The sequence below is a fragment of the Colletotrichum lupini genome, chromosome 4 (assembly GCF_023278565.1).
Source record: "Colletotrichum lupini chromosome 4, complete sequence".
Taxonomy (NCBI): Eukaryota; Fungi; Ascomycota; class Sordariomycetes; order Glomerellales; family Glomerellaceae; genus Colletotrichum; species Colletotrichum lupini.
This window is the reverse complement of record NC_064677.1, coordinates 6115461-6126374: the sequence shown is the minus strand read 5'-3', so window position 1 is coordinate 6126374 and position 10914 is coordinate 6115461. Positions and strand designations below refer to the sequence as shown.

Below are 10914 nucleotides of genomic sequence, written 5' to 3'. Positions count from 1 at the left end.
GCGTTGGCTTACACTACGGGCTTGGCCCCCCCGTTGCCCGTGAAAAGATCTTTGGTTGTTCGTGCAGCACTGTTTTATTAAAACTGTATTCTTGTACTTGTGACTCAGAAAGAATTAACTTTCTTCGATAACAAGGTACTTAGGTTGTTCGTGCAGCAACATCAGGCAATGGACAGTATCCAACATGCCTGCAACGGAAGATTGTGTTCGAAAAAGGAAAATGCGACGCCGCAGGGCTGCTTAAATTACCGCGCCGCCCAATGTCGGTTGTGAAATCATGAAAGATGCAGAGGTCGCACTTCATCAAATATCAATGGGGTGGTGTTGGTGATGGTGGCCACAATTCGATATTGTGCTGAATCACAAACCCCAGAGTGGGTTTGCCCAATCAAGGCCCAGTGTTTAAACCTTCGGAGAGGCAGAACGAGGCCACAGCTTTCATCTTATATAGATGGCCCATGGAGACCGTCTCCGCGCGCGCTTCGACCAGGATGGACTTCTCCGTTTCGTTCAGCTTCGGGTTTTTTTCCACCTGCCTGTTGAACAGTTGAAGGGTGACCTTGAAAGTTGAAAGAAGGCTAAGAGCGGCGAAGTGCCGGAGCTGTCGGGCCATGCGCGCATTCAAGTAGCATTAAGCTAGTTAATAAGGATATCGAAGTGGGCTTTTACCGAGTCATGCGAGATCTCATTGGTTGGATCGAGGCTTTTGAGATTGACCAAGAACAATTCGAAAAGTCAAACCGGCGGAGACAAAGCGACAACACCTCTACAACCTGCCATCACCTTGGTTTCTCTTAAAAGCCAGACCCGCCCTGATTTGGGATTTAGTATCTTGGCACCTCCGTTTGTTATATCGTCCATATTGAGCGTCCGCTCGTCGTCATCAGGCGTCGCCAACAGCGGCCGCCACCTTGAGGGGAGCGTGAAGGAGGAGACTAACGGTGACTCGTGAGACGGACTTCAACGGGGGGTACAGAATGCCCAACACCGTTGCACGGATGATGGGCCAGCTATTTCAGTGGCCCTTCATCTTATCTCCCGCGACTTGCAGGCCCTTCATGTACGGGACCTTTTCGACATTTTCTTCCCGTTTCCATTTCCCAGCCAGCTGGGCAAGTCTACAGACGCCAAGCCAAGCTAACAAGGTTGCTTTGCTTTTCCTGCAGGGCGGTGCAACGCCCAAGCGAGGAACCCCAACCATGACTCGGCCTTGTTTGGGGAGTTGGGAACTTGGGACTGGAGTTCTTGGCCGTGAATCTTGGCAATTAAAACGGGATGAACATGAATGGGGTTGTTAGTGTACTGCAAAGCTGACAACCCGCATGGGCGCATAGGGGGGTCCATCGAGACTTGGCAAAGTCAGATGGGATAAATGGGCGGCTCGCCATGTCTACCTTTGATTCCTTCTAGTCTTCCTCTTCTTCTTCACTACTAGTCAACTGTCCGTCTTCTTCTTGTAAGACAACGTCACTCGTTTCTAACCACCAAAGTCATTCTTTATATAATACTAGTCATTCTTTCGCATCATGCATTTCAAGACCGTTGCTACCTCGCTCCTCGTGGCCGGAGCGGCCGCCTCCCCCTTCCGCCGCCAGACCTCGAACGAGGCCTTCTGCGATGAGGACCTCCCCGCCCCTCAGCCGAGCAGCACCAAGGCTCACTTCCCGCCTTACCCCGTGAACACCACCATGCCCGGTGTTCCCACTACTCCCGGCGGCTCTTATCCTCCCCCGTCAAACCCCGGAAACGGAGGCAACACTGGTTCCGGCTCAGGCTCTGGCTCTGGCTCCGGCTCTTCTGGTTCTGGCTCCGGTTTCAACACTGGTTCCGGATCTGGCTCCTCTAGCTCCGGCTCCAACACGGGCTCCAACACTGGGTCTAACACCGGGTCCAACACCGGCTCTTCCACGGGTTCCTCGACTGGATCTAACACCGGTTCCGACACTGGATCTAACACTGGATCTAACACTGGTTCCAACACTGGTTCCGACAAGGGCTCCGACAAGGGCTCGGATAAGGGCTCCGACAAGGGATCTGACAAGGGCTCCAACGGCGGCTCTTACCCCGGAGGAGGCAAGCCTGGATCCGGCGGCTCGTGGCCTTCCGCTGCTCCCTCCGCTGCCGCCTCTGCCCCTGCCGGCAACGTCCCCTCGTACCCGGGCAAGCCTCCTGGTGGCTCTTCTTACATTCCCTTCCCCCAGAACACCAGCATCCCCACCGCTGCTCCCTCCTTCACCACCGTTCCCGGTGTTGCTCTTCCCACCGAGCCCATTGCCGTTCCCAGCACCACCGTCCCCGCTGGCAACAACGACACCATCCCGGCCTCCACCTCCAGCACGGCCTCCGGATCCGCCTCCGCCAGCGCTACCGCCCCGGCCACCAACATCCCCTACGGTGTTGCCATTACCAAGTGCACTGTTGAGGGTGACTTCGCTCTGACCTTCGACGACGGCCCGTTCACTTACACCGAGCACGTCCTCGACCTCCTCGCTGAGGCTGGCGCCAAGGCCACTTTCTTCGTCAACGGCGAGAACTTTGGCAACATCAACAACTTCCAGGATGTCGTCAAGCGTATGGTCGCCGACGGCCACCAGATTGGCTCGCACACCTACAGCCACCCCGACCTCGCCACACTGGGCGATGCCGACATCATCCCTGAGATGACTACGCTCGAGGATGCTCTCATCAACATCATTGGAAAGTACCCCACTTACATGCGCCCTCCTTACTTCAGCTGGAACGACAACACCCTCTCCATCCTGAAGGCGCTTGAGTACCACGTTATCCACGCCGACATCGACTCCCTCGACTACGCCAACAACGCTCCCCTCGGCAACCTTACCAGCGTCGGCATCTTCGAGAAGGGTGTCGATGCGGGTGGTTCCATTGCCCTGGCCCACGAGGTATGTTTACTACGAGTCCAGTCAAAATTTGACCTTCATCACAGACAGTTAACATCCGCATTAGGTTCACCAGAACACCGCCGAGTACCTTGTCCCCGAGTTCCTCCGCATCATTAAGGAGAAGGGCCTGAACGCCGTCACCGTCGGCGAGTGCCTGGGCGACGCCGAGGCCAACTGGTACAAGACCAAGCGCACCTCCACCCCCACCGCCACCGCCTCCAAGATCGTCGTCTCCATCACCAGCACCGCTACCCCCACCGGCGTCATCGGCCCCGACGGCGCCTGCGGTGGCTCCAACAACTACGTCTGCGAGGCTGGTGCCTGCTGCTCCGAGTACGGCTTCTGCGGCACCTCCCAGGCCTACTGCGGTACCGGCTGCCAGCCCCTCTTCGGCGTCTGCGGTGTCGCCGGCCCCGTTGCCTCCGGCGGTGATGCCACCTCCAGCGCCCCCGCTGCTACCCAGACCGCTGCCACCGGCGGTGTCAGCCCCGACAGCTCCTGCGGTGGCTCAAACGGCTACACCTGCCCTGACAGCACCTGCTGCTCTGAGTACGGCTTCTGCGGAACCACCACTGCTCACTGCGGCACCGGCTGCCAGCCCATCTTCGGTACCTGCTCTTAAGCTGGCTGTCTAGCTGAGGGTCGTGTGCGTGTGTATATGTAATAATGGTTGCATCACTTTGATGTGGTTATGGGACAAAACATTTCCTTTATATATCCTGTAGAGCTGTGCATAGAGCCAATAAAGTGTGTATCTACTTCATCTTTGGATATAGCCAAACCTAGCCATCGAATAGTCTGCCCAATAAAACGCTATTCGGATTCAGTAATCCAATTCTCATGACGCTGTGAACAATCAGCTACCAAGGAATTAGTTTGGGGTGGGCTGAGACGGCCGACTGAAAGTGCTCAAGCCATGAGGGTGACAAGATTTATGACGTCGTCCGAGGAAAACCATTATGATTGCGCCACGTAACTAGCGACGAGACTAAGAAGAGTTGGATGAGCCGCCAAGAGACGATGACTTTCGCGAGACTGTTCAGAGATTCGTGAGAAAGTGGCGGGAGCGCACATGGCAGCAATCTCGACAACCTGTCTGTCGCAGCGGTAATTCCTGCAGGAACCCGAGCTGTGCATATCTCGGAGATCCGGGGTATCGACGGCGGGCTGATGCAATCAGCCCCGTGCCTTGGCGGGATTTGTCTTGGCTATATCTTCCGGGAATGCCCACCTATCATCCCTTAATGGGCCGTAACCCGCTCATCGTCCATAATCGGGGTACTTCTGTATTGGGACGAAAGGTGTATTTTGCGGGGTCGGCTGACAGGAAACCAGCAGTACGGAGGAAGGGAAGGTCATCGGTCGAAGATGTCACATCTGGGGATGTCGTCCATGGAATTCGTGCTTTTATCCCCCGATGGCGGGTGGCCGCGATGAAGTCCACCAATTGAGAGAAAGGCCGGTATCGGTGGCGGGATATGTATTCTTACAGTAAATCAATCTTCATGTTCACGAAGTTGCCTTTCATGCTCTTGGCTCGCAACTAAGTGCTTCTGCACAAGGAAGGCATCGTCACACTTCTTGATCTAGCTTCGCAGAAGCCGTCGCAATTGCCAGCGAGTGACACCCTCGTTGACTACCATCATGCCGAAGCCCCTGAACAGATGCCGGGCAACAGCATATGCTTCTCGATGATCGTCACCATGTCTTTGGCTATCGATAGTTGTATAAGTTGTACCGACCAGATAGCACTATTCTCTGCTTGAGTCGTCTTCAAATCCCCATCGATTCAGCTTCGACTCCCAGTTGCCGCGATGCTCCCCAATCTTGACCTCAGTTGGGCCGTGCTTTTGTTCACCCTACATGGCCTTTCCTCTACAGTCTTGGCTTCTCCGAACAACGTCCTCGAAGACAGAGCCGTTTACACTTGTACCGTTGAGGCCAACAATGACGGCTCCGATGATTCCCCAGCCACCCTTGCAGCCTTCAAGGAATGCCGTAAGAATCGCCGGATTGTCTTCTCCAACACGACGTACAATATTGAAAAGATGATGACCACGACTGATCTGGAGAATACCCAGATCGAGATCCATGGGACCTTGGTGGTGAGATTAGATAACCTCACTACTCCTGTTATGAGCCATCTATACGTACTGATCACTTCCGCTTGATACGTAGTGGAGCAAAGACACCGACTACTGGCTCAGTAACCCGCAGCCGACCGGTTTCCAAAACGGCTCTGCGGCGTGGTTCCTGGGCGGGAAGAACATCACAGTTAACGGCTTTGGATATGGAACCTTGGACGGTAACGGACAGACCTGGTCAGTATCTCGATTCTCAACAAGATCCGTCCAACTCGTACTGACACCCTTGGTTCAGGTACAACCTAGTCAAAGGCCAGTCCAACTACCCCGACCGCCCTCATGCCCTAGCAATCTGGAAAGCGTCAGGCATGACAGTGAGAAACGTACGCATGGTCCAGAGTCAGATGTGGACCATGGCAATAATGCACTCGCAGAACGTGCTATTCGACGGCGTATACATCAACAGCACTACCAACAACGGGTACCCTGCCAGGAACACGGACGGCGCAGACACCATTGACTCGGACCGCATCACGTTCCGCAATATGTACATCCGAAATGGCGACGATGCGATTGCCATTAAAGGCAACTCTACCAACATCCTCATTGAAGACTCCACCATGGATCACTCTCTGGGTATAGCCTTTGGCAGTCTTGGCCAGTATAAGAACGAGTTCGAGCGCGTTGAAAACGTGACTGTGAGGCGTATCAAGGGCTTGGGGACTCGGTATGGCGCATATGTGAAGACGTGGACTGGAGATCAGGTTTCCTACCCCCCTAATGGAGGTGGAGGCGGTGTTGGATGTGAGTGAATCCTAGAAAGCCTAGAAAGCTTCCAAGCTTTCATTTTGAACCTGAACAAGACTTGCTAATTGATCTGATCCAAGACCTCAAGAATGCGAGTAAGTCACCATGTCATTACCACACGAGCCTTCCAAATACATATGTAGGAATACACTAATAGCTTCTCTAGCCCTCTATGACTTTGACCTCACTGCGACACGAGAGGCACCTTTTCTCATTGGTCAATGTACTAGCTTCAGTGGCCAACAGGGAGACTGCGAAAGCAGCACGTTCAAGATTTCAGACATGACGATTCGCAACTGGGTCGGCGATGGCGCATCCAGTTACGTTGCGGATATGAACTGCAGCCAAGGTTCGGGCGGCTGTGTAGACATCACTATCGAGGACGTTGACTTGAAGAACACTACAACCGGGGCTGATATTACCAAGTACCGGTGCCGAGATGTTGTCTCTGTACATGGCTTTGAATGTAGCTGAGTGCTGCGAAGAAATCTCAAAGACGATGACCATGCGGGGTCATGGCATCTTTCAACGCGACTGGCTACACTGTTATCAACCTAAATAGTCTGACATGGACGCGATCTAAAGCTTGCTCCATATCTCTGACATCGGATCAACTGAAGAAAGATCATTTTCATCTGATAATAGTCGTGGATATTTCATAGGTTATTTATCAGGTAATGATCTGAATTCAATTGGAACTGACTCTGACTTTCTGACATGCTGGATCACGACGGGACTCCTATAATGCGAATCTTCGGACACGCTAAGATCACATTGGCGGAATGTCTTACACTTTTTTACTTTCTCCTGAAGAAGCGAGTCCTTGAACTGTCTATTAGAATGTATAAGTTCCGCTTCCCACCTCTGTAGTTCTTCCAGCTTTGCGCCCCACTGCTGGAATCGTGATCGTTGCGACAGTATTCGGAGGGATAGTGACTTGCAACCGAAAATTGCTAGACTCAAGCCACCATTCGGCCGAGACCAGGCCATACTGGGTGTACAGGGAGCAGGCAGCGTTGGTGAGCATACCTCCAGGAATGGGTGCGATGCTGATTCTTTTGTATCCCGGAGCTGCTGGCGAGATGCCGCCAATTGTCTTATGCATCCAGTCGGCAACACTGCCGTAGGCATAGTGATTAAAAGATGTCATGTCGCCAGGATTAATCTTACCATCTGGGAGCATACTGTCCCATCTCTCCCATCTATGGCAGGGTCAGTCATGATGTTTTTGTAGAGTAGCAAAAATAAAATCTTACGTAGTTGTGCCGCCCATTTTCACTTGATACAGCCAACCGGGAACTTCCTCTTGCTGTATCATGCCATAGAATGTATCTGTCGCGTTAACCGCAGAGAGACCGAGGCCAAGGTAATGTGTCGCAGCGAAGCCGGTTCCGACCTTGTACTGATTTTGTTCGATAATTGCCCGAAGACGTTGCGTGGCGTTTGCAACTTGCGCGTCCGGGATTAGGCCAAAGTATAGAGGCAGGATAAGTCCGGTCTGAGTTTCGCTCACCATAGTACCATCTATGTTGATCCATGCTGCCTGGAACTTCGTCTTGAGGTTACTGTATGCTGTATTATATCGGTCTGCGTCTGCTGTCTCCCCGAGCCATTCTGCCATCTGTGCAGCTAGACCAATTCCGTGCACAAGGTAGGCGTCGGCAACCAGGAACTTGTTTGTTTGTGAGGCAGCTGGATCCCAGGGCGGGGCAAGGGGATCGAGCCAGTCACCGAATTGAAAGGTTGAACGATCCCAGAGCCCAGTGGAATCACGCCTAACACCGTGATCAAGCCAAAGTTTGACGCCTGGCCAGTGTTCACGGAGAAGGTCTCGATCGCCAAAGGCTTGAAAGATATTGTATGGGTGGATGACAGCTACGTCACCCCAAATGGCGGTCGGTGGATATCCGTTGGCTGTCCACCCCTGAGGGACATGAGGTATGAGGACGGGAGGAATTCCTTAGCATGCTAGTCAGTTATTAATCAGACAAGCCATCTATTATGCCCTCTTACCTCCAGCATCAGCCTGCTCAGCGTTCACGTCCTTCATCCATCCTTTCCAGAAACCGGAGGTGTCGTAAAGGAAAACACTTGTCGGCCCGAATGCAGTGACATCTCCAGTCCACCCTAATCTCTCGTCTCTTTGTGGGCAATCTGTGGGAATGCTCATGAAGTTGCCCTTCATAGACCATAAGGCGTTTTCGTGCAGCCTATTGAGCTTATCATTGCTGCTCCTGAAGTATCCAGTTCTTGCTAGGTCGGTGTGAACTACCACGGCTGAGACGCTGTTGCTATCGAGCGACGTTTCCTGAGGCCATCCTTCGACTTGGACGTACCGGAATCCATGATATGTGAACTTGGGCTCCCATGTCAGCTCGCCCTCGCCGTCCAAAGTGATGTAGTCTGTCTGGAGAGCGCCTCGAAGAGGACGCGTCCCAATTTCGCCGTTTTCGAGAACCTCTGCGTGCGTGAGCTTGATTGTTGTCCCACTCGGCCCATCGACTTTGATCTTCAGCCACCCAACGAGATTCTGTCCAAAGTCGAGCAAGGTAGCGCCCTTGGGGCTGGAGGTGACGCTCTTCAGAGTGACTTCTTCGATGCGACGTATTCCAGGACCGTCAGCATGAACTAGATGGCTCGGGCCAAGAGTCGGCCGGACACCTTTCCAAGCACTTTGGTTCTCGAAGCCGGGTGACGACCACCCCTTCTGCACGAGACGCGAGTCAAAGGATTCACCGACATAGATCGAGGAGGAATAAGTAGGAGCTTCGGTAGACATCCAAATCTCGTCGGTGCCGATGTACTGGATCGTTCCGTTCTTGAAGCTGATCTTGAGTAAAGACTTCAGTCCGAGATCCTCACCGTAGACATTGTTGATTCCGCCGCCCCATGTGAGTCGGCCCGAGAACCAACCTTCCCCGATGGTCACGCCAATGGCGTTATCGCCTGCTTTCAGAAAACTCGTGATATCGTACGTGTCATAAACATGGCGATGCGCGTATGACTGCCAACCGGGAGCGAGAACATAATCCCCAACGCGCTGTCCGTTGAGCTCTGCTTCGTATATACCGAGAGCGGTGATGTAGAGTCGTGCCGATTGAACTTCACTATCGATAGGGAAGTCTTTCCTAAAGAGTGCCGGATGCTGTGTGGTATTACGATCCGCCCTCTTATCCGGCGTCGTTATTGTGAGCGCGCCTTGCCAAGACTCTGGTGAAAGTAAACCGGTTTTAATAGTAACTATTAGTATCCCTATTACAGGGTAGTTAGTTCGAACCGTAGTTAACGAAGAGATTAATTAAACTATCTAAATATCTACGTAATAAGTATAAAAAGGAGGTTCTAACCGTAGGTTAGGCTAGCTATAATAATCGTAAATAGGGCCCTTAATTAGCCCCTATATAGTCGGCTATATACTACGGTCGAATTAGACTTCTAATTTAATATTAACTTTCTCTTTTTTTTATTAATTTAACCGCTACGGTTAGAGGTATAATTTAACCTCGGGCCCGTTTATTAAGTTATTTCTTTTTCCCCCTTTTTTTTACTCTTTTTATATAACCTATCCCTCTATTCGTATAATAACTTTTTTACTACTTACGAATTACTTTAATCCCTTATTAAGTACTATTTTTATAAAAACGTCTACGAGGTTATTTTTATTATTAATCTAACGGATCTTAAGTATCTTACGCTTTTTATACGATTACTTAAGAACTATAATATTTATTATAAGCCTCTTTTTTTTTATCGTTCTTAATTTAATAAGGTATTTATATAGCGAGTAAGAATCGGTATAAATAACTATTAAAATAAGTAAAAGGCTAATTCGATTAGTAATTTTCTTTAGCGTTATTAAAATCGTATAAGAGAGGTTAATACCGTTAACTATATTATAAACCTCTAACGCTAGTATACTTCTCGTTACCCGCTTATTTTTAGTTAATAAGTAGTAGATTATATTATTATATATAGTAAATTCGCTCTTGCTTATACTCTTGTTAGTTAGGATAATAATATACTTTAATTACGAAATAAGGTTATTATTCTTTATAAATAACTTATTAATAAAGACGTAGAGCTTACTAATCGTAAAGTTAATTAGGTAATAAATAAGACCTCGATTAAGATTCGTTTACTACTACTTAAGCCGCTTATTAAGTATTTTAACGTCTTATTTAGTTAGATTTATAGCTTACGCTACCCTAGCGTAGTTAAAAGTCGCCTTAGGCTAATAAATACTCGTAATATATACTTCTTATATAAGCTTAGCCTTATACCGCTTTTTAATATTAATTATATTCGGGTTAACGAGGTTAATCTTCTCGTCCTACCCCTTTTATTAAAAAACGACGGTTTCTTTTTTAATTATAAGAATCCCGCTATTAAATATTAAGGGGGTATTTATTATAAGGACCTTTTTTAGCTTCGCTACGAAGCCCGCTTTTTAAAGCTCCTTATCCTCTTTTTTTATAAAATTAATATCGGATAGGCTTAATATATCGTTAGTCTATATTTTAATAATCCTAAATTAGTCGCTTTTATACTCTATAACTAATAAGCACGGGTCGTATATAGAAGTAACTATTAATAATTAACTAATATAGAAATCGTAATAAGTAGCTTATTAATAAATACCCGATTTTACGAGCCTATATAGTGGCTTAAGTACTTTAATAATCGTACTTTCTAAGTACTTATTAACTATTTCTTTTAGTAAATAGGCTAGGATTTTCCTTATAAGCCCTATAACTAATTAAGTATAGGCCTAGGTAATATTATAGCTCTAAATTTTATATCCCTTCTTTTATAGCAATATTATTAATATTATTATTAATCGTTAGCTATAGCGCTATATAATAAGTAATTATATAAGTAGCGTCGCTTTTTTAACGTCGCTATACTCCTAAATTACGTATTTAGACTTCTTATACGGCTAGGGTATTCCTTTCCCTTTAATCTTACGAACTATTCGTAATTTAAATATATAGAGGTTTATATATTTTTCTAAGTCGTATAGGATAAATCGATAGACCCCTCGATTGCGAAGAGTATTTACTTCGATAAAATCTAATCCCTTATACGGCTTTTTAATAATTATAATTACGCCTTCTTTACGT

The 10914-nt window shown here is 48.9% G+C and overlaps 4 protein-coding genes across 4 annotated transcripts; 2 read left to right on the top strand and 2 right to left on the bottom strand.

The window, feature by feature from the left end:
* Nucleotides 1-277: 277 nt before the first annotated feature.
* Nucleotides 278-1460, top strand: CLUP02_08940 (uncharacterized protein; the record flags this gene model as incomplete). The annotated part of the gene is made up of 7 exons (XM_049287921.1): nt 278-318; nt 374-503; nt 575-625; nt 683-948; nt 977-1251; nt 1299-1358; nt 1411-1460. The coding sequence occupies 7 exons, from the start codon at nt 278-280 to the stop codon at nt 1458-1460; spliced, it is 873 nt and encodes a 290-aa protein (XP_049145064.1).
* A 66-nt stretch (nt 1461-1526) lies between these two features.
* Nucleotides 1527-6352, top strand: CLUP02_08939 (polysaccharide deacetylase; the record flags this gene model as incomplete). The annotated part of the gene is made up of 11 exons (XM_049287920.1): nt 1527-2903; nt 2968-3511; nt 3764-3875; nt 3919-4304; nt 4452-4628; nt 4671-5008; nt 5082-5224; nt 5283-5791; nt 5851-5889; nt 5961-6225; nt 6280-6352. 11 exons carry the CDS (start codon nt 1527-1529, stop codon nt 6350-6352), a joined length of 3963 nt encoding a protein of 1320 aa, XP_049145063.1.
* A 277-nt stretch (nt 6353-6629) lies between these two features.
* On the bottom strand, nt 6630-9044 carry CLUP02_08938 (uncharacterized protein; the record flags this gene model as incomplete). Its single annotated transcript, XM_049287919.1, has 3 exons — nt 6630-6996; nt 7051-7753; nt 7808-9044. Coding segments are annotated over 3 exons (2307 nt in total), but the record flags the coding sequence as incomplete, so codon positions are not given.
* A 456-nt stretch (nt 9045-9500) lies between these two features.
* On the bottom strand, nt 9501-9806 carry CLUP02_08937 (uncharacterized protein; the record flags this gene model as incomplete). The annotated part of the gene is made up of 1 exon (XM_049287918.1): nt 9501-9806. A coding segment is annotated over one exon (306 nt), but the record flags the coding sequence as incomplete, so codon positions are not given.
* Between the last annotated feature and the right edge of the window lie 1108 nt (nt 9807-10914).